This window comes from Acinonyx jubatus, chromosome E2 (assembly GCF_027475565.1).
Source record: "Acinonyx jubatus isolate Ajub_Pintada_27869175 chromosome E2, VMU_Ajub_asm_v1.0, whole genome shotgun sequence".
Classification (NCBI taxonomy): domain Eukaryota; kingdom Metazoa; phylum Chordata; class Mammalia; order Carnivora; family Felidae; genus Acinonyx; species Acinonyx jubatus.
Genome location: NC_069396.1, coordinates 53,546,892 through 53,569,207, shown reverse-complemented (window position 1 = coordinate 53,569,207; position 22,316 = coordinate 53,546,892). Strand labels below are relative to the sequence as shown.

At 56.6% G+C, this 22,316-nt stretch overlaps 1 protein-coding gene across 4 annotated transcripts in view; it reads left to right on the top strand.

Annotated features, from left to right (window-relative positions):
• The window catches only part of LRRC4B (leucine rich repeat containing 4B), a 60,909-nt gene that overhangs the window by 33,041 nt on the left and 5,552 nt on the right, over nt 1-22,316 (top strand). For 2 of the 4 annotated variants that reach the window (XM_027037071.2, XM_027037069.2), the window contains exon 2: nt 4,442-4,773. In XM_027037071.2, the coding sequence (XP_026892872.1) occupies nt 4,477-4,773 (297 nt within the window). In that variant the 5' untranslated portion in view covers nt 4,442-4,476. Of the gene's footprint in view, nt 1-1,763; nt 1,917-2,080; nt 2,400-4,441; nt 4,774-22,316 lie in introns of those variants that run through there. The other 2 variants (XM_053210931.1, XM_027037070.2) reach the window with 2 other exon arrangements.

Here is a 22,316-nt window from a genome sequence, read left to right as displayed (position 1 = left end):
GATAACTCGCTCATTCATTCCTCACTCAGTTTACTGAGCACCTAACGTGTGCCAGGCACCGTCATAAATACTGGGAACCAAACTGCCCAAAACAGATGGAGTGCCTGCCCTTGGGGAGCTTACACTCAAGTGTGTGGGCTTGTAAGAGGCTAGATGCTGACGAATGTCATATAGAAAAGTACAAGAGGGAAGGTTCTGGAGACGGCTAGGGTGCTGTGATTTGAGGTGGTCAGGATGGCCTCACCAGAGAAGGTAACACCTGAGCAAAGACCCGAGAGGAGGCAGGCCCAATCTGGGAGGCGGGGCGGCGGGCGGGTGGGGGGGGGGGGGGGTGCCTCTGGGATCCAGACAGGGAAGACCAAGAGCAAAGGCCCTGAGGCAGAAATGTATGCAGCCTGTTCCAGAAACTGAGGAGGCCAGTGTGGCCTGAAGTCAGTGAGTGAGCAGGGGAGGAGACCAGAGCTGAAGCCAGAGAAGAAGCCCAGCCCGAGGAGAGGGGCCCTGGGAACCCAGGTGATGTCCCCTGCCCTTGCACCTAGTGAGGCCACCTGAGTGAGGGGGTGAGGGGCGGTGGAGCAGAGGAGGGCAGGGTCTGGAGGGCAGGTTGGATGTTGACAGGACCCCTCTGGCTGCCTGTGGGAACAGACTGGGAGGGAGGGCGGGACAGAAGCGGGGGGGGGGGGGGGGACCAGTGAAGAAGGACTCTGATCTCAGGGGAGATGGCTTGGGGGCGAGGAGGAAAGGGGGTCAGATCTGCATGTGGGGCACAGGTAGAGCATTTTCACTGAGGATCTAGCTAGCCGGCCCCCAACAGCCCTAGGAGGCCGATACTCTTATTACCCGCCCCCCCATCTCCCAGCATTTCCTGCAGCTCAGAACCACGAAGTCACTGGCCTGAGGTCACACAGCAAGGGAAACAGTCCCCCTTGCTTCATGTGCCCTAATGTTGCCACTTACCTTCTGTGCCCTGTGGGTGCCCTGGGCTTTGAGTATGAGGGTGGCCTTTGGCGGCACCGACACCAGTGCTTGCACACAGTAGGGACTCAGAAAATATCTGCCGTCTGGCTGGCTGGCTGGGTGAATGGAAGAAACGCGAGCGGCTTCCCTGCCCATTTTGCAGAAGTGTATGGGGAGGCGGCTAGCGGGCCCTGGCTGAGGTCCGGGGGAGAGGGCTGCATCTGGGGCCGGGTTTCTTTGTGGCACGAATGGGGGCTGGCCCTTGGCTGCAGGACTGGGTGACGAGGATGTTGGCCCAGGATCTCTGGTGTGTCAGTGGTGGGGGTAGGAGTAAATGGCCACGCGGCGTGGTGAGGGGCTCGGGGAGCTCCCCTGGGGGGGCCTGGAGGTAGTAGCTCCTGAGGGGAGACTGTGCTAGGCTGTCTGTCCTTGGGCCTGGGGACAGGTGCAGGAGGGGTGGCTGTGGCCAGCGGTGGGGGGGTGGGGTCAGCCATGGCCCAGCCTGGTTTTGCAGCCAGTCTGTGCCACGAGGCCGGGCTTGGCACAGCCCACACGCCGCCCCCCCTTCCCAGGGCAGCCGGCCGTCAACCTTCCTCCCCCCCGCTTCCCCCGACCTTCCCCTGCCGCCCAGAACCAATGGGTTAATTAGATAACGGAGCCTTTGATTAGCGGGGGAGGGGGAGGCCTCCCGGTGCAGGGAAGGGGGGCCAAGGAGGAGGGAGGAGAGGCGCCCTCCCCGTTCGGAAGGAGAGAAAGAAGGAGGGAGGGGGTGGGGAGGGAGGGAGCTGAGGCACAGCTTGGCTCTGCACTGCCGTGTGACTAGAAATTGTAATCGCGGAGAAAGAGAGAGACAGACAGAGCCTGGCCGAGAGAGACCGAGACAGACAGACGGACAGACAGAGAATCTGACCCAGACGGGCTCCCCAACCTACGGAGAGGGTGATGGGGACAGAGCGAGAGTGAGGAGGAGATGGAGGAGAAGGAGAGAGGGGGCCTGGTCGTCCCGAGGGAGGCGAGACAGTGAGGGGGAGCCCCGAAGAGGGGGCTGGGGCTGAGGAGGGACAAGGCCAGGGGGCCGGGAGAGAGGAGAAGGGGGCCGGGGTCGGTGGGGGGAGAGCAGAGCAGCCGGCGGTGGGGGGGGGGGGGGAGAGCGGAGGTAGCGGTGGGGGTGGGGGTAGGAAGCAAGAGGAGGCCAGCAGGGAGGAGGGGGAGGAGACTGCTGCAGTGGCCTGGACGGGCCTCCCCGGGGCGGGAAGGGAAGGGCGACCGGCGAGGAGGGGGGGGCGCGGGGAGACCCAAGAAGCCCCTGCGCCCCCCCCCCAGCCCGACCTCGAAGGAAGCCCTGGAGAACTGGGGAGGCAGAGCCCCCCCGCCGGCTGGAGGCATGTGGAGGGGGGGGCCTGGGGCCCAGGGAGAGGCCCAGCGGAAGCGGAGCCACCGGGGTGAGTGTCCCTCACTGTGGTTGGGTGGGGGGGACAAGGACAGAGATGGCTGAGGGCGAAGGAGGGAAGGGGCGGGAGGCCCAGCCACCGCAGAAGCTGTGATGGGAGGGGGGGGAGGGATGCGGGTGGCTGCAGGAGAGATGGGGACAGATGCGGTAGAGACGCGGCTGCAGGCCTGGACCTGGGGCGAGTGCTGCAGCCGCAGTTTCTGCCCCTGGCTTCCAGGGTGTGGGCTGAGTCGTCGCCAGTCTTAGGAGGTGGGAAAGGGGACGGGGGTGCAGGACTAGGGCCAGCGGAGACCCCCCTGTCACACTCTGGAAGGAGAGACCCCGCTGCGCTCACATGACTCACAGATAGAGGAGCACACAGCCCCCAGCCCACCAGGTGGAAAAATGAGTCCAGGATTCAGACACAGAACCGACCCCTCCCCCGTCTCTGTCTCTCAGGCTTTCTCGTCTCTCTGTCTCTGCGTCTCTCCGTCTAGCTCTGGATGATCTTGGAAACTGCAGAAGGAGGAAGCAAATGTGTGTGTGTGTGTGTGTGTGTGTGTGTGTGCGTGTGTGTGTGCGCACGCGCGTGCGGGGTTGGGGCTGGTGGCCCCGTGTCCGTGGGTCTGAGAGTCGGCTGTCTGCGGTGTGCCCGGGTCTCTGCTGCTGGTGGGCATGTTTGTGCAGACCACTTCCGTCTCTCCCCCCCCCCCCCCCTCCCCGCTAGCAGGGGACTGGGGCGGCCTGCTGATGTGGGTGCACGTGCATGTGCTCCAGACACTGCCTGGAAGGGAAGGGAAAGCCAGGGCCACCAGCCCCCTCTGCCACTTGCTGGCCGGCTCCACGCCGGGACGAGCCGTCCCCCTTCCAGCGCCTCAGTGTCCTCATCTGCAGATTGGGCGTCCTAACGGCTTCCTCCTACGGTTCCTGGGAGGCTTCCATGAGAACACTGTGTGCGCAGAGTCTGGGGCATAGAAAGGGCTAACCCGGAAGATGGGAGCTATTATTATCGTTGCTGTTCTCACCGTCGCTGTTGTTATGATTGGCCCGTCCCCCTTTGTCTTGCCCTGACCCCACCCCGCCCGTTGCCCACCCAGAGTTCGAGCACAGGGTCTCTGGCCCCCAGCCCGCTCCCCACCAACCGCCCCGACACCATCCCCGGCAGCTGCTGGCACGGAGCCACCAGGCGCTGCCTTGGCCCTGGGCACCTGCAATCCCACGGCCTCCTGCCTGTGCTGCCACCCCAGGCCCCCGCGGCCCCCTCCTCCCCCTTGCCTTCTCCAGTCTGCTCCCAGCCTCTCCTGCCCACACGTCACCTCAACAGGTGCCTTGTCTGGCACTTACCTTCTTGAAGTTCCTCCTCTGAGTCTAACTCAAGTCTCTCTGGCTGCTGAGAGGCCACCCCCGGCCCCTGAGGGGGTGACAGGAGTCTGAGGGGCGGCGGGCCCAGTGTGGGGGGCGTTTGGTGCTGGGCACCCGGCCTCTTTGCAAAGGCTCCTGGGTAGGGAGTGGGGTGAGGGGACAGGAGGTCGCGCCAGAGGCAAGGGGGCCGAGATGGCCACTGTGACAGAAGCCAGACTCCAGACCACCACCCAGGCTTCCAGACCCGGCACTTCATCCTTTCTCTGGCACTTCATCTTGTCTCTCTTCCTCTCCCTCCATCTCTGCCTCTTTGTCTCCGTTTCCGAAACCGTGCCTAGAACCAGGGTTTGGATCGGACATCTCCATTACTGGCCAAGCGCCTGGGGCAGCCGTTGTCTCCCCACCTCACCCTTGCCTCGGTTGTCCGTTCTGCGAAATGGGCACAATCTTCCAGTCGGGGAAGGACGTGAGACAGTGCAGGGAGGGCGGGGCCAGCGCCATTCTCTGCCTCCGTCAGGGGGTGGGTCGGCCCCCCACGGGGTGGGGGGAGCCCTGCTCTCCGGGTCCTGGGTAGACCAGGGAGGTGATGGTGGCAGCAGTGGCTGAGAGCTGCCTGGGGGTTGGGGAGCAGGTGGGCCAACGGGGTCCTTGTCCCTCACTGAGCTTCTCCCTCTCTCCCCCCCACCCCGACAGCCCCCCGGCGCCCACGCGGAGCATGAACATTGAGGATGGCGTGCGCCCGCAGCTCCCCGTGCCCCCCACTGCCGCCCGGTAGGATGTCCTGGCCCCATGGGGCCCTGCTCTTCCTCTGGCTCTTCTCCCCACCCCTGGGGGCCGGCGGGGGCGGCGTGGCCATGACATTGGCCGCCGGAGGGGGCTCCCCGCCGGCCACCTCCTGCCCCGCGGCCTGCTCCTGCAGCAACCAGGCCAGCCGGGTGATCTGCACGCGGAGAGAGCTGGCCGAGGTCCCCGCCAGCATCCCTGTCAACACGCGGTACCTGAACCTGCAGGAGAATGGCATCCAGGTGAGCTGGGCCGGCATCCGGTGGGGGGGGGGGGACACAGCCGTGGGGGGTAGTGGCGCTGCACAGGTGGTGGCCACTTCCTCTTCCTCGAGGTGGCGGAGGCCTTCTGGGCGTCCCCTCCAGCTCCTCATGGCCGTCCCTGTGGCACTTAGGCGATACTGTTCGCATCCTATTAACTTGAGCTAAGGCTGCCCGGGTTTTCTCTGACGAGAAAACACCTCTGTGCCAGTGCGTTGGGGCTCGGAGGCACGGCCACCTGCCTGCCTCCGCCAGCACAGGACAGGCAAGCCCTCGGCCTGCCCTTGGGGTCACAGGTGGGCAAAGCGACCCTTGCTCGAGGCCTCCGTGCCTTCCGCGCCGCTACGCCTGCTGCGTGGCCTCCGGCTCACGTGGACTCTGCGCCTCCGTTTGTTCGTCTGCAAAATGGGGATGCGAAGACCTCCTGCCCCGGGGAGTGGGGTGACGGCTGATGGTTTCAGACTTGCCAGGGACTTAGAATCTCCTGGCACCTGGCGAGCACTCCTTTGCCGTGCGGTGTGGGGCTCATGTGCCCACTTCCCGGAGGTGGCGTGACATTTGGAGACCTGAGCACTCCCGTGGGCCTCGTCTCCTGTCCAAGCGCGTGGCTGGTGCCTGGACGGGGCAGGTGCCATCCGGTTAATTGTGACTGTGGCTAAGACAGGCTATAAATGATGCCTCGAGGGCAGAGCTGTGCATTTTTAAAGCAGGGTCTCTCCTTCTCTACTCTGTTGACGTTTGGGGCCCAATCGTCTTTGGTTGTGGGGACTTCCTATGTGCTGTAGGGTGCTGAGCAGTAACCCTGGCCACCAGATGCCAGCAGCACCTCGCCCCTGGTGCCCAAATGTCTCCAAATGTTGCCAGATACTGAGGGGGGGGGGGGATCTCCCTAGTTGAGAGCCACTATTTTTTTTTTTAAGTTTTTAAATGTTACTTTTGAGAGAGAGAGAGTTCAAGTGAAGGGAGGGGCAGAGAGAAAGGGAGACACAGAATCTGAAGCAGGCTCCAGGCTCAGAGCTGTCAGCCCAGAGCCCGACGCGGGGTTCGAACCCACCAACCTTGTGATCATGACCTGAGCCGAAGTCGGGAGCTTAACCTACTGAGCCACCCAGCCGTCCCGAGAACCACCATTTTAAAGGCACAGGGACGGTACCGCGCACCACGCAAGCCTCCCCCGACCCCAGCCCATAAAGCTAGGAGAGAAGACGGCTGGCGTGTGACGTCCCAGGCCCCTGGGAGCTAAGGTTCCCCTCCGCCATGGCACTTCCCTGTCTGTCCCTGGGAGGAGAAGGGGTCAGTGGCGCCCATCTCACTGTCCCGGAGAGCCTGGGGACAGGGCTCCCCTCTGCAGAAGACAGAGGGGCTCTTTCAGGGGCGCAGCACCAAGGGCACTACTGCCCAAGTCGAGAAGGCTATCCTGGTGGCCGCACGGCAAGGACCAGTGAAGCCAGTGTTGGGGTCAGGATGTCCTCCGGCTCGGCCCCACCTCCTCAACAGGGTGCCTTCTGTAGAGTTCGCTGGGAGTCTAACCTGCATCCTCAGGCTGGAGTCCCTGCTGACCTGCCCCTGACTCCTGTCAGGGGGCCGACACCCTCACTTCCTTCTCGCCCTTGTTCCCTGGACTCTGCCTGCCCGGTTCCGGCCTTTCTTTACTCACGTGACGTTCCACACGTGTTGCCACCAGTTCCGAGCCAAGCCCTGATTTAGGTACTGACGGAAGGGCAGGGCCCTCCCCTTGTGTACGTATAAGGGAAGAGACTGTAAAGAACGGAATGGCGAGTAAGGCTGGGACAACTGCGTTCTGGGGAATGGAAGTCGGAGGGGAGATGTTAGCGCATCAGGAGGTGCGTCCGCGATGAGGGGCCGCTGAGTCCACCCCACCAGCAGCCCCAGGCCGCGGCAGTGACCCTGCAGTAGAACTGGGCCATTTTCTCTTTGGGGAGCTCGATGAACATGAACGATTCAGTGCGGCAAACATTTGCCGGCACGGGGCTCCGCCCACAGACTTGTGGCTGCCCGGGGCTCCGCCCACAGACTTGTGGCTGCCCGGGGCTCCGCCCACAGACTTGTGGCTGCCCGGGGCTCCGCCCACAGACTTGTGGCTGCCCGCAGGCGCACAACGGCCCGAGCAGCGCTCCCCTGGCACCGCTAGCCCCTACTCCCAGGCCCAGTCCATCCTCCCAGTGGCCCCCAAGGGGTGCTGGCCTCTGCCTGAAACCCACTGAAGCCTCCTGGCCTCAGGAGTGAAATCCAGCCTCTATATTGTGACAGCCAAGTCCTACACAGCTGGGCCTGGCCTGCCAGCCCCTACGATTGCCGCCAGTTACCCTCCCATTTCACCCCTCCATCCAAATATGCCTCTCTGTGGCTCCTGGGTCCCCCAGCCTAGCCTTCCTTCGCCGCCTTCCAGTCTGGGCCCGTGGACTCCCCCCGCCCCCACCTCCAGATATCCCTGCCCTTACCCAGGAGGCTTGTGTTTGCTAAATATCTCTTGGTTGTCTTCTGTGTGGGAGGCGTGGTCCAGTCACTCCAGATACATCAGTGAACGAAACAGACAACCTGTCCTATCTACCCCCAGCCCGCATTCTAGACTTAGGCATGATAAGAAAGTAAATGGCATGTGTTAAACATGCTGAGGGCTGTGGGAAAAGGAAATAGATGGGGGTTGGGGACGGTGGGTGCAGGAGGAGGAGGGGTGACTGGCTGCAGCTTTAAAGACAGGAGGTCCAGGTGGCCTAGTGGAGAAGGTGACATCTGAGCAAACGTTTGGAGGACATTAAGGTGGAATCTCATGGAAGGGCATTCCAGGCAGAGGATAGCAAATGCAAAGGCCCTGGGGTAGGATCCTGCCTGGTATGTGGGAGGAACAGCAACAAGCAGGTGTGACCGGATCACAGTGAGCCCGGAGAGAGGGTGGGAGGTGAGGGCAGATCCCGCAGGGCCGCAGGGCCTCATGGCCTCATGGTGAGGAAGTGGGCTCTTCTCGGAATGAGCCGGGAGCCGGGGGAAGCTCTGAGCAGAGGGCAGACGGGCTGCTGACTTGGGTCTCCCCAGCTGAGGTGCAGGGAGGCCCATACGGCACGTGGATCCTGCGCCAGGGGGGCCGGGTTTGAATCCCGGATCTGCTGTCTCCTTGCTGGCGCAGAGTTCTGGTGAGAAATGCCGGGGGCTCGGCTGCGACCAGGCTGCTTGCGGTGGAGGTGGTGAGAAGTCGGCTGGTTCTGGGCGTGTTTTGAAGGTGGAGACACCAGGACGTTCCAGCAGAGCGGGTGTGGGCAGAGGCAAGAGAGGATGGTTCTCTTTTGGGGTTGAGCTGGCCCCTTTGCCTGGGCCTGTTAGCTGGCGCGTCTGTCACCCCATCTCCTGGGGCCACTGGCCTCCAGACGTTTGACCCACATCTCTGTCCGGGTGTGCACTTGAGCCCCATGGACGTGAGTGAACTTCTTTATAAGTCACGCACGGGTCCCCTGCAGCCACGCGGCGTGCACAGTGCTAAGCACACACAAAAGTGGGTGTGTTTCATCCCTGGGGGTTCTGGCACCCCCACCCCAGAGGCCCCCGTCCCCCTGCAAACTGCATGTTCCCCCCAGGGTGGAAAGAGTGCTGTCCATGAGAGCAGGTGCTTGTGAACGTTCAGTCAGACTGGCCTCCCTTCGTGGGCACCTTGCAGGTGGCAGGAGTGGGGCTACCAAGGGAGCCAGTGGAGGAGCTTGGGAATGTAACTGTAGGAAAAAAAAAAGTTTATTTATTTTGGGAGAGCGCGCACGCACGAGAAGGAGACAGGGAGAGAGAGAACCCCAAGCTCTGCCAGCGCAGAGCCCGACGTGGGGCTCGATCCCACAAACCATGAGATTATGACCCGAGCCGATATCAAGAGTCAGATGCTTAACCGACTGAGCCATCCAGGCACCCCGAGAAAGTAACTTTTTCATTATCCAGTTAAAAAGAAAAAGAAAAAGAAAAAAAATGACCCTTAGTCCCACCACCTAGATATAAATAACTACTGTTTACATTTTGTTTTTAAAGGCTTCCTGGCTCTTTTTTGAGCCTATACAAATTGACTTTTAAATTATTTATTACAGAATGAATGCAAATTAATTTAGGAAACCTAGAATATATACCTAAGTAAAAACACAGGGACAAAAGCCAAGCGTAATTCGACACTCACAGGTAACTCCCATTAGCATTTAGTGTCTTTCTGGCCAGTGCCCTGGTAGGGGGGGTTGGTAAAGGGATTTCTTTTTTTTTTTTTTTTTTTTTTTTTACTTTTTTGAGAAAAAAAATGAAACCACACCATTTGATATCAGTTTGTAGCTGACTTTCAACACCTGAGAGCGTAACATGAACACCTTTCTCCCTGACACTAATGCTCGTCCAAAATATCAGTTTTAATCACTGTGTAGGATTCTGGCCATCCCGTTACTTAACTAGTCCGTTCTTCTCTCCAGTGTTTTCACTGATACAGACAGCGCTGTGGTCAACAACCTCCGTGCTCAGTCTTGGGAACTTTCCGGATTCTGCCCTTGGGAGAAATTCCTAGAAGTAGAATCTCGGGGTCAGAGGGACGATCATACAGGCACTGCCCTGCAAGCCCTATGTGTCCTGCTCACGGTGGCTGGTACTTCCCCAAACATGCAGGGGACTGTGCATGCGCGCGCGCACACACACACACACACACAGCCTGACACCAAAGCCCCGTAGAAATGGCCTGAGTTCCGGGGATTTGAGAGCCTCCCTGTCCTGTCCGTGGTCACTTGCTTGTCATCTGGCTCTGCACAGACAATGACTCCCTCAAGGGGGTCTTCACCCTGCTCCCTGCTGGACCCCCAGCACCGAGAACAGAGCCTGGTACACAGCAGGTGCATAGCAGATAGTTGTCTATGAATGGAAGGTCGGCTGGCTCCCAAGCCCCTGCCTTGGGGACTTGGCAGTGTGTGTGTGTGTGTGTGTGTGTGTGTGTGTGTCCCTGAAGCACCTACAAGAACTGGGGAGCAGCTCTAAGGTTCCGTCACCTTCCCTAAAGCCCCAAGTGCACTGAGTGCCGGCAAAAGCTTCTGTCTAGAACAGTGGTGTCCATCTCTGGAGAGGGTTCAGACGCCATCCTGGGACACAACAGGGCCAGCAGGTGGTGGAAATGGTTGTTTTAATGGCCTTTGCAAGCAAAATAATTTTTAAATATCAGCAGCCTTCCATGGGCCCCCTAATCGTTTCTGAGACGGGACAGGGGCGCGAAAGCCCAAGCCTGTGGAGTCACCTTCTAGGCAGAGGCCTAGGGACGCCCCTTCCCCCTGACCTCACAGCCCTGACAGCCCTGAGGCCACTCAGGCCACATGCCCCAGGGACCCCACACAGCTCCCACCTGGGGCGGGCCTACTCCTCCTCTCCTCGGCCCGGCTCTTTTTCCCTCCTCCCCAGAGCCAGCCATCCTAATGTGTTTACTGTGGATCTTTCTGCTTGTGTGTGTTCTTGCAAAATGCTTATTGTGTGCATGTATTTTTAATTTATGTAGATGAAGCTGCATTATAGATGGCTTTCTTTGTCTTACTGTTTTCACTCAGCCCGGGGTTTTTTAAGAGCCATCCACATCAGGGTGTGTGCGCGCCTGTGCGTGCGTGTGTCCACCCACTGCAGAATTCTCCTTGGTGGGTGTCCCCCCACCTCCTGCCCTCCCCCCACCTCTGAATCAGGACAGACACCCAGGAGGCTTGGAGCTGCCTCCACCACAAAATCCCCCTCAGGACCCCTTTGGGAGCCTCGTGGTAACATCTTTGGGGGACTCTCTGGATCAGACTTCATGCGTGGACTTAACCAGGGTCCCTCGGGGTCCACCGGGAGGTCGTATGGGCAGTGTGTGAAGGTGCTCTGCAAGGACGTGTGCTTCTGGCCCAAGAAACCCATCCACCCACCCGAAAGAAGTGCTCAGAGGTGCTTCAGAGAGAGGTTGAAGGATGGCCCAAGGGCCAAAGTGTAGAACAGAAGCCGCCTCAGTTCTTGGTAATCAGGGCATTGGTCAAGTGAATTGGGGCGCATTCTTACAACAGAGTGTTACTTAGCTATTTAAAACAGAGTTTCGAAGAATATCAAAGGACACAGGGAAATGCTTAGAATGTAACACTGAGCTTTCAAAGGATGCAAGCAGGACGTCCAGTTTGTTTTAAAACTGCCCTGAAAGGAGGGGGGGTCTGGGTGGCTCAGTCGACTGAGCTTCCGACTTCAGCTCAGGTCATGATCTCAAGGGTTTGTGAGTTCAAGCCCCGCATCAGCATTCTGCGCTGACAACTCAGAGGCTGGAGCCAGCTTTAGATTCTGTGTCTCCCTCTCTGCCCCTCTCCTGCTGTGCTCTCTCTCTCTTTCTCAAAAATAAATAAGTAAACTTTAAACATAATAATAAAATAATAAAACTGTCCTGAAAGCAAAAACAAAATGCAGGGACCACCCAGAAACGTTGGCCCCGCCTTTCCCCTCACACTAGCATTATGGAGGATACTTAACATTTCTTCTGTTCGCTTTCTTCAGTTGCTAAATTTTCTTCAGTGAGGGCACCTAGTGCTTTTTGTTATCAAGAAAAATTCTACTTAAATATATAATATGTACAAAATGGTATACGAGCTGAAGGCAACAGTCTGTAGTGGGATTCGCTCACCTGTCCCTGGAAAGGGAGCAGAAACCAAAAACCGCAGAGCATTTACCCTGAGCCGGGGGACTGGGAGTGCTCTCCCTTCCCCAGGCCTCTTCATTCTCACAAGGACAGGATTGTTTGTCCCATCTGACAGATGGAAAATGGGACAGCCCCTCCCCTGACTTCTAACAGCCAGAATAGTGCATCTACACCATCTACACCGTCTACACCGCTGCCCCCCCAGCTGCTGTTTGTGCCTCTCGGCCGCCTGGTCTCCTCGTCGTTCTCCTGTAGCCTGGTGCTCCCTCCTTTTCCTTCTTTATTGTTGGGTCATATTCTGTCCGATGAAGTTGCCGCGATCTCTTCATCCATGTCCTCTGGATGGGCACTCGGACCGTTTCCAGTTTGGGGGCGGTCCCTACTCCACCTGACTTTCGACATAGAATCTTTTCGAGCCGGGGCGGGTGTAGTGGAGTCCCTCCTCCCCATTCATGCCGTGGAGAGTGGCCTGTGTGCTCCAGGCCGGAGCAGGAATGGGACTGTCAGCGAGCCGGCTCCAGGAAGGACAGCACGAGCCACATGTCACAAGTGGCGGAGTCCGACGCCATCGAGCTCAGGCCCCCAGGTGGTCCACCTGTTACCTTCCCTGAGATAGCGCCCTTCAGGACATGGCCCCTGCCTCCGGCCTCCTGCATCCCTGGGCCCCTTCACACTGGACGTTCCCTCTTTCTGGAATGCTCTTCCACTCTCCCCTGCATCTACTTAGCACCAGCGCTTAACAGGTGTGGGGACAGTTGAGGCTTCACTCACAACTCTTCCTCGGGCACATTGTCAAACCTGTCTGGGCCTCAGTTTTGTCATCTGTGAAATGGGGATAACAACAGCCCTTCCGTCACAGAGCCGCTGAAAAATTCAATGCTTTCATTCTTTGGACAAGCAGGTACTGAACGCCACTGCATTCTAGGTGCTCCCGGATGCCCTGGGGACACGGCGTCACGTGGGGGCAGTGCATTCGCATGAGGACTTAAGGTGGGAGAGGACCCTGGTGAGGGGCCAGGAGCTGAGCAGCTCTAGCAAGGATTGACAGTGAGATCTTTGTCACGCTCGCCCTCATCTTTCTTGACTCAACCCCAGAGGCGCCTTCCCTGAACCCCCAGTCAGGTCAAGGCCCCCCAGTCCCCGCAGCACCCCAAATTTATTGATCGTACTTGTGCACACTTGTTCACGTCACCACTGGCCCAAAATGCAACCGTTACATGAACCAATCAGAGGGCGTCTCGCCATCTTGCAGGGTCTTGTGGCCTCGGAGCCTCATGAGAGCCCCAGGAGAGGGACAGGTGGGGATCCCCATTTTTCAGTTGAGTAGACTGAGGCCTGAGAGACAGGAGACCCACATCTCCCCCTCTATTACTCAGGTTGCCTCTCTGAGCCCACCTCCCGCTTGGGAGGGTGGGAGTAGGGGTGTGTGTGCAGCTTCCCAGCAACGCTCCGAGCTCTGTCCACAACTACCCTGTAAATCCTGTTCTCCCCATTTCACGGACCAGCAAGACTGTGGTGCAGGAAGTGAGACCCTTGTGCAAGAAACCACAGTTGGGGGGCAGAGTTGGGACTTAGCCCAGGCCGACTGGCTACCGAATTTGATTTTTCCAACACTAATTTCCTGATGCTTCCTAATTCGTAGCTGGCTGGGCTCTGTGTAGTCCTGGCGCCTCAGGCTCAAAGCTAAGTCAGTTCTGATGTGGTCCACAAAGCCAGCCCCTGCTCTGGCCTTGTCCTTGCTCATCAGGACACCTGCCCCAGCTTCCTCCTAGCCTCCCGTGCACTGCCGCCCCCCCTCCCCCACAGTGAGAGTCGCCATGCCATCTCTGGACCTTAAGACGGACAGTGCTCCCCTTGCTGTAAGGACCCTTCGCCAGCCTGCCTGTCCCTGTCCCAGCCACACCACACTCGGGGGTGCCCTCTGCTGGACCCAGACACCTCCCCAGCCCTGCCCTTCCAGCCCTTCCGAAAACACACCTCACCTCTGAAGGGCCAGGGTCACATTCCGCACTTGCCTGGCTCCAGGCACACTTCCTCGTGGACCCCAGACACTGAGAGTTTAATCCTTACAACACCGGGCATGGGGTCTCCTCCCCACGTGGAAGCAGGCTGCAAGCTGCTCCCCGAACGCCTGTCCCTTCTGCGTCTGATTGGCCCCGGCCTGTCAGTCCGCAGCACCCAGCTCATGCCCCAGTTCCCTATTGAACAACTACTACGTGTCAGGCTCTGCTGCAGGATCTTTGCACAGCTGGATGCAGAGAGGGAAGCACACGGAAGGCAGGACCCGTGAGCTCACAAGATGGAGGTGGAAGCCGGATGGGGGGCAGGGGGCCAGGGAGCCTCACTGGGAAGGAGGTCTTTGACCCCGCCTGAGCCTTCACCTAACCCCACCCACCCACCGCCTTAGGCAAAGCTGGGGTGCACTTAGCTCCTGATACAGATCGTACCCACCCCGTCCCCCCGCCCTGCTTCCCAGGGCATTATCTGCACAGGTTCAGACACCTGTCTGGGGTGGGAGCAGGGGTACAGAGGTGAGGAGCAGGCCAGACTCAGCAAACAGGGCAGGGCTTGGCCCAGGAGGCCCGAGAAGGCAACTCCCCGGTGGATGAATGGAAGGAGATGAGGGGGAGGACCGGAGGGCAGGCAATGGCCCAGTGAGTGTGGATGGACAGTCACATACATGGGTGAGAGGAGCTGGCGTCTGGGAGAAAGACTTCTCACGGGGTAGGGATGGTCAGGAAGCCTTAGCAAGGAGAAAGCCTTTTTTTTTTTTCTGTTTTTAGCGAGCCTTGAGTGACTTGGGCCCCGAGCAGGTGCAGAGGCTGGGATGGCGTTCCAGGACAGCATGAGCTCAGGTGTAGAGGAGGAGGAAAGTGACAGGTGCAGACATAGATGGTGCACTTAACCTCGAAGGCACTAAGCCCCTCATGTGTGGAAAGACGTTTAATTCCCTCACCAATCCTAAGAAGTAGATTTTATAATCCCCATCGCGCAGATGGAGAAGCAGGCCCCAAGAGGTCTAAAATGCACCCAAGGGGCGCCTGGGGGGGGGGGGCTCAGTCGGTTGAGCGTCCAACTTTGACTCAGGTCATGATCTCAAGGTTCGTGAGTTCAAGCCCTGTGCCAGGCTCTGTGCTAACAGTGCAGAGGGGTTCTCTCTCTCTCTCAAAAAAAAAAAAAAAAAAAAAAAAAATTAACAAACTTTTAAAAATAAAAATAAAAAAAATTCACCCACGTCCCAGAAGTGGTAGAGAGGCAGCCCGAATCAGGACTCCAGCTGTCTGACCCCACCGCTTGAACCACCAGGCTACAGGGCCCACGAGCAAGAGCGAGAGCAGCCGGCTGGGTTGGGGCAGGGGCGAGACAAGTCTGTCTGAGCACAGGAGTGGTCTGGGGTGCTGAGGAGCCCTGGGGTTTGAGTTCTCTCCCCTGAGATAGATAGCGGGGGCCACTGAGCTCTGGCCAGAGCCCTTCCCCACCCACTGCCCTTGAGGGTCGGCCTGTGGGTGTGGGGGCAGGGGTGCTGTGGAGGCTGACACATTGGTCCCAGCTGCCCTCACCCAATATGGCTCCTGGAAGGTGGGGCCCGGAGCCTCTGGGCTCCTGCCAGTAGAAGTCAGTGCCAGCATGGCCTGGAACCTTCGAACAGGGACAAGTTTAGAACCTGTTGTTGGGCGAGGTAATAGTGACAGAAGTGACATTTATGGATTTCACTGAAGGAGGAGATGCTGCGTCCTAAGTGGCCACCCTGCCCCTGGGCTGAGCTGTGTTGCAGTGATACAGGCTTGTTCTCACTTAGTCCTCACGGCCCCTGCACCTGTGCTACAGAAGAGAACACTGAGGCCTGGGGAAGCTGAGTCTAGATCCAAGCCTGCCAGGCTCCTGGCGGGTCCCGGTGGTCAGGGAAATCCCCATGGAAAAGGAGGCACAAGGCCCTTATCTCAGGGAAGGAGGAACTACGGGAAGTCATCATAAAAGCACTTAGTAAAAGCACTTAGTACAGAAAAATAACAATGTTTTTAAAACCGTGAATGCAAAACACTAACACACACAAGAAAAGACAGCGAGCTGCTAAGCTTTGTTGTCGGTTCAGTATGTTCAAAACGTATAAGAACAATTTATCTTAATAGTGTTTAGATGAACAATTCACTTAATCATCTCCCACCACAGTTAAATTGTTAATAAAGGAATTCTTGATAGTTTATTTTCTTAAAAACCCCAACAGAACGCAGTAGGATTTTTTTTCAGTGTTAGTAATGTTTACCAACTATAGCTGAAGTGGCAAGTCCCCTAAGTAATAGACCAAGCTCCAGGAGGAAGGAGAGACCCCCCCCCGCCCCGACCTTGGGGTTGGGAGTGGTCATCGATGGGGCCACGTTCCCTTGTCCGACTGGTGTCTGTACCCTTGACGGTGAGCACAGAGCCCGGCCTAGGGGAAGAGGGCTCAGCAACCACGGGCTGAAGAAGTGAGGGGACAAGGGTACTTGGCTATTAGGTTGCTGTCAGAGGCAAGACCCCAGGACTACCTCCTCTGCAACATAGGAGGACATCAGTGTCCTGCCAGGCCAAATGTTAGGCTGGGAGGGAAGGGGGATTTGCCCACTCCAAGAACCAGCCCCCACCTTGTCCATCCTACTTTGTGTCAGCGGTCACAACAGTGACCCCCCGTTTAAATATCATCTGCTCTGGGTGGGGGGAGGGGGAGGGTCAAGCTGTGCTGTACAACGGCCCACACCTGCCTCTCCCCCTACAAGCAGGGAAGCACCCATGATCTGTTTACACCATTGCCATTTAAAGGATCATTTGCATAATTATTATGTTTAGTGCCCTCCCCACTCAAGATCAGGTTGTGGGAAGTCAGGGTTGCTTCTTTCTTGTCCACGGCTGGATCCCCAGAGCCCAGCAAGATCCTTGACACATAGCAGGCACTCCAAGAATATCTGTCAAATGAACAAATCAACACATGGGTAATGGCTGAATAATGAACAGGCCCCATGGCTCAAACTGCATTGAAACCAACAAGAGAGTCCAACCCTCTTGGCTTAGGATGAGCAGACGGATGGAGACTTTGTATTTATTTAGATTGAGGAAAAGCAGACGTGGATCTTGGTTCTGCTACTTTGGATCTGTGAGACCAAAGGCAGATAAGTTTTCCTCTCTGAATCTCCCTTTCCTCAGCGGTAAACCATCAAATAAGAAGAGAGGCAGGGACGTGTGGTTGATAACACCCATGTGACAGGATTTCTACAAGGACTAAATGAGATCACCACCTCAGAGCATTTAATACAAGGTCTGGTACACAATAGGCACTTAACAACGGCTTTCCCCTTCTGCCTTATTGGGAACCTGCCCAGGATGGCATTTTGTTTCAGAGTCAGGATGGGATCAGCCTTGTATTGTTTGTGAGAGGAGGAGAAGAGAGGAACTGGCTGACTTTAGTCTTTAGGTATGCGTGTTAAATTTTAAGGGTAACCACTAAAAGAAGAGAAAAGGAAAATATATAGATTCTAAAATAGTAGAGGGGGGAAATTGAATAAGAAAAAAAAACAATGAAAAAGATGACAGGAAAAGAGAAAGAATAAGCTGCAAAAAATCAGGACAAACAGAAAGCACAAAGTAACAGTAAGAATAATGCCAAATGTATTAGTAATTACAATAAATGTAAATGGACTAAACTTCCAGTTAAAAGACAGCAATTTTCAGACTGTACTAAAAACAAAATCCAGGGCCACCGAGGTGACTCATTTGGTTAAGTGTCCCAACTCTCAATTTCAGCTCAGGTCATGATCTAACGGTTCATGAGTTCGAGCCTCACATCAGGCTCCATGCTGATGGTGTGGAGCCTGCTGGTGATTCTCTCTCTCTCCCTCTCTCTTTGCCCCTTTTTGCCCCTTCTGTGTGTGTTCTCTCTCTCTCTCTAAAAACAAATAAGTAAACTTAAAAAAAAATCCAAAAGACGCACCTAAAACATCAGGTCAGAATGGATGAAAGCAAAAAAGATGGCAAATGCTTACCAAAAAAAAAAAAAAAAGAGTAAGTTGGAACCAGAAGGCTAGTGCTCTTTCAGCTCCCAGGTTCCATCACTAAGGGTTTCAACGTGGTGGCATTGTCACCCAGGCCAAAAGGTGTGTAGGCCCACATCAACTGGCATTACCGGATGCTCTCCAAACCAGAGCCTTGTCGTTCTGGGCTATTCATTCAACACACTTGGCTGAAGTCGGCCATGAACTAGGCCTCGTACTGGGGACAGGGAATGCGGAAACCATCCAGATGGACTCTCTACTCATACACTCATAGCCTAGCCGAGGAGAAGGACGTGTCAAAGCAATGTGATAAGAGAATGTGTTTGACACCTTAGTGAGCAGGGGAACAAAGAGGGCTTGCTGGGGGAAGGCAACCGAAATTTCCCAGAGAATAAGGAGGAGGACAGCATTCCAAGCAAAGGGCACAGCCTCGGTGCAAAGGGAGAGAGGCTAGGCAGACCCTGGTGAGCCTATGGAATCCGTCCATACACCTCCATATGGCTGGAGTAGAGGAGAGGCACTGAGGCAGGCCTGCAGGGCCTTTGACCCCACGTCAAGGGTGATAGGGAGCCATGGGAGGACTATGAGCAGGGATGTGGCGGTGTCTGAACTGCATGTTAGCCTGTGTAGAGGAAGGATACTGAGGAAGACACTGGATGCCCAGAGATGGGACAAATGTTCATGATCATTATTAGCTGAATCGACAATGTTATGTGTATATATACATGTATGTATATATACATGTATATACATGTATGTATATATATGTATATATGTATATATATACTGCATGCTTGCCCTGCTCCAAGTACTCATGATCGTGTCCAAGCCTCACAGTAATCGTGCAGTACCTGTGAGGAAAGAGGGTTCAGAGACAGTAGGGCACTTGCCGAAGGTCACATTGCTGATCGGCAGCAAAGCCAGGATTCGAACCCAGACCCAGCAACTCCCCATTAGGCTGCTCCCCAGGCATCCTGCGGAGAAGGGACAACTACTGGAATCCTGGTAAAAATAAAAAGCACTCGCTATTTAAAGCAACCCTACAGCACATCTTCAATAAAACCAGGCTTCCTTTGCAGCAACACCCCCGTCCCGCTCGGTTCCCAAGCGCATTAGTAAAGTGGTTGGGGGGACCCCCCCCCCCGGGAAATGCCCGTCGTCTCCCTCCACGCACACCCTTCCCGTGGCAACTGAGACAAAGCATGCGGAGCCAGAAGAGCCTCAGACGCTGCCGAGATGCACGCTGTGGACAGACTGTAGTTGGGATCCCTCTATGCAGAGGGTCGGGGAGATGGCGCACCTGTGCCCTTCCCCGAGGGCGCAGCAGGCAGCCCTACTGAGTCACTGGACCCCACTGAGCCTCAGCCTGCAGGTTCAAATCCAGCTCTGCTGCTTCCTCATTGGGCGACTTGGCAAAGCGGGTTCCTTCTCTGAAACGAAAGCCTAACAACACCTGCCTTGGGGGCTGCTGGGGGACAGCCGCCTTGAATGGAGAATGCGCAGCCCAGAACTTGGCACTGTCACTGGGGCTCAGCGAGCACCTGCAGTGCCACACCCCGTGCTGGGCAGATGTCAGCGATTCCCCCGAGTCTTGAGGATAGCTTTGTAAGGTGGACGTTGCGATGCCCTTTCACGGGGAATGGCCCCTCCCCCATCTGCTCCTTCAGAACCGCTTTATCCCCACGAAATAAAAAGCGATGGATGGATGAATGAATGAATGAATGAATGATGAATGAGACGTTTGGGCTGGAAGGAAAGGGCCGAAGAAAAGGGAAGGGCAGCTGAGAAGAGGGAACAGCATATGTAAAGGGGGAGGACCTGGTGAGATAGTTCCAGGAGTTGGCTGTGAAAGGTCACCGGAGTGAGGATGGCTAGGGTGGTGGCGGCAATGAGGGTGCGGGGGGGACGTGTACAGGGGAGGGGAGAGGCAAGCAGGTGCCAGGCCAAGCAGGGCTTCTGATGCAGGCCGAGTCTTCTTCTCTGAGAGCACTGGGGAGCCATGGTAGGCTCCAGAGGAAGGCCCTGGGTGTGGCAAGACCCTGGAGACGGGCTGTGGCTGTGAGACCTTCCAGAAGAGTAGAACCACAGGCTTGCTAGCCAACCCCATGGGTGAGGCCACAGGTGGCGTGGGGTCTGAGGCTGCAGGCCCGCCTTGGACCAGGAAGCTGGGCTGGGGGACCGCACTGAGAGCTGGGACCCTGGCAGGAGGGAGGAGCAAGCGGGCATTCAGTGCGCTCCCACTCGGCTTGCAGGGACCTGGGGAGGCCCCAGAACTAAGTGCCACCAAGACCGAGTGAAGGCGCGGTGTCTCAGGAACCTGGACCAGCGGACTTGTCCTTCTAGAATTCTCTGTCCAAACTCTCACGTCTAACTTTTTAAGAGCCCACCTCATTCTCTCCCTGGTGATTAGTGACGGCCAGATCCTCCAGCTGCTGCTGCTGCTGCTATTGTTGTTACTATTATTTTTTTATTTATTTAAAAAAAATTTTTAATGTTTATTTCTTGTTGAGAGAGAGACAGAATGTGAGTGGGGGTGGGGCAGAGAGAGAGGGAGACACAGAATGCGAAGCAGGCTCCAGGCTCCGAGCCGGCAGCACAGAACCCCACGCGGGGCTCGAACCCGCAAACCTTGAGATCCATGGCCTGAGCCAAAGTCGGCCGCTTAACCGACTGAGCCACCCAGGCGCCCCGTTACTATTGTTTTTAATAGAAACAGCGAGTGAGGGCCTGCTCTGTGCAACACCAGCGTTTCCCAGGGCGATGATCAAAGGCACCCTGCAAGGAGGGTTCTGTGCTTGTGATGTTTGGGAAACCCAGAGTGGAGCAAAGTGGAACTGTCCTTTCCTGCAGGACTTCCCAGAACTTCAGCCCCCGGCAGCGGCACCTCCAGGAGGGACCGCGTGGCTCCTGTTTGATCAGGAAAGCTTTTTGTCACTGCTGTGGAGTAGCACCCCATGGAACGCACTGGGACCAGCCGGCCAAACTCTCCCCCTTGCTCCCTCGGAGGAGGAGGCGAGGGTGCAGTGACCCATGAGGCCGCAGGAGCCAAGCCCCAGGGCCTCTCAGGGTCCTGGGGCTGCCCCCAGTCTCGGGCGCAGGCACAGCCACACCGCCAGCTGCCTGCAGAGACCCCAGGCCAGCGTGCTGTGCCCCTTCCCTCCAGCCCTGGAGGTCAAATCCCGCAGGTGCCACGCCCTGGGGAGGGGGGGGGCTTCCTGAGGACCCATCCCCCCCCCCGCCAGCGAGGACCCATCCCCCACCAGCGCGCTTTAGACAGACTCCTTCCTGAGATAGCATTTACCGAGGTTTTGTCCCATTCTAGAAGTTAGCTATGTTCACTGCAGGAACTTAAAGAAGGCAGAAGTGTGTTAAGGAAAATAAATAATTGACCCTGGCAATGCCATCTCCATGTCCCAAAGGAGGTGTAACCCTGGGAAAGAATTCTGGATAGCCCTGAAACTTGTTTTCAAAGTATATATCATGATATGGGAAAATACAGTGTACTACTATTAAGGGGAAATGCAGGGCCTAAGTGTGTGTGTGTGTGTGTGTGTGTGTGCGTTTGTATTTTTAAGTTTATTTATTTAATTTGAGAGAGAAAGACTGCAAGGAGGAGAGGGGCAGAGAGAGAGAGAGAGTCCCAAGCAGGCTCTGAGCGGTCAGCCTAGAGCCCTATTCGGGACTCAATCCCACAAACCATGAGATCATGACCTGAGCCAAAGTCAAGAGTCAGACGCCCAACCAACTGAGCCCCCCAGGCGCCCTGAAGGAAAGTATATTATGTCACCAAAATTTGTAAAATATGAGAAAAAAAAAGATGAAAAAGAGATATCTCTGCATTGTATGCACAGAGAAAAGACTGGAAGGATATATATGAAATTGTTCACGTAAGTTAACATAAATACATGTCCCATGGTTGACTTTCTTGTCTTCGTATACTTTTTCCTAAAATGAATATATAATACTTTTATCAGCAAGGGGAAAAGGCCCATGGAAATGTGCTCTGTTGTTCTAACATCCCCAGAGGCCCGCAGGGGACTTTAGCCAATGCGTGGTAGAGAGGTGGGGCCTGTCCTGATTCCTGCTCTGAGCTGTACATTTTCCTCCACCACCCAAACTTCATCCCACTGTCCCTGGAAACCATTCAGGTGATCTGAGGGTCACGACGTTTTAACAGCCCAGATGTATTTCGTCATCTTCCCCTTTCGCCCTGAGCCCACAGAGACCACCTTGCTTAGGCCAGCTGCCGGGGGGCGGGGGTTGTTTTCCTCGGGAATCTGGTTTCCAGGAAGGGACTGGACCTCCGTTCTGGTCAGAAGGACCCCCAAGACAGTACTGTGCTCCAAGCCCTGCGGCGGTGACCCGTGGAGGGGCCTGGACTCGGGTGGGTGACAGGGGCATATGGACAGCTGCGGCAGGGGCTGGGGGCTCGTGACACAGGAGCTGGGTGTGAAGGGCAGATGGCAGGAGGTCAGAAGAAAGAGTAGGGAAGGTCTTCCTGGCAGAGGGCACAGGAAGTGCAGAGTCCAGGGGCTGTGTTCTGGGACTTGCTGAGAGCAGGACAGGGGGAGGGAGCGACCCTGGAAGAGGAAGGGAGCTCATGCCAAGCCGATCGATGCCACTGGAGGGTGGAGACTGGGTCTTTTTTTTCTTTTTTTAAGTTTATTTATTTATTTATTTAGAGAGCAGGGGAGGGGCAGAGAGAGAGGGAGAGAGAGAATCCCAAGCAAGCTCCATGCTGACAGCACAGAGCCTGACGTGGGGCTTGATCCCATGAACCACGAGATCATGACCTGAGCTGATATCAAGAGTCGGACGCTTAACCGACTGAGCCACCCAGGCTG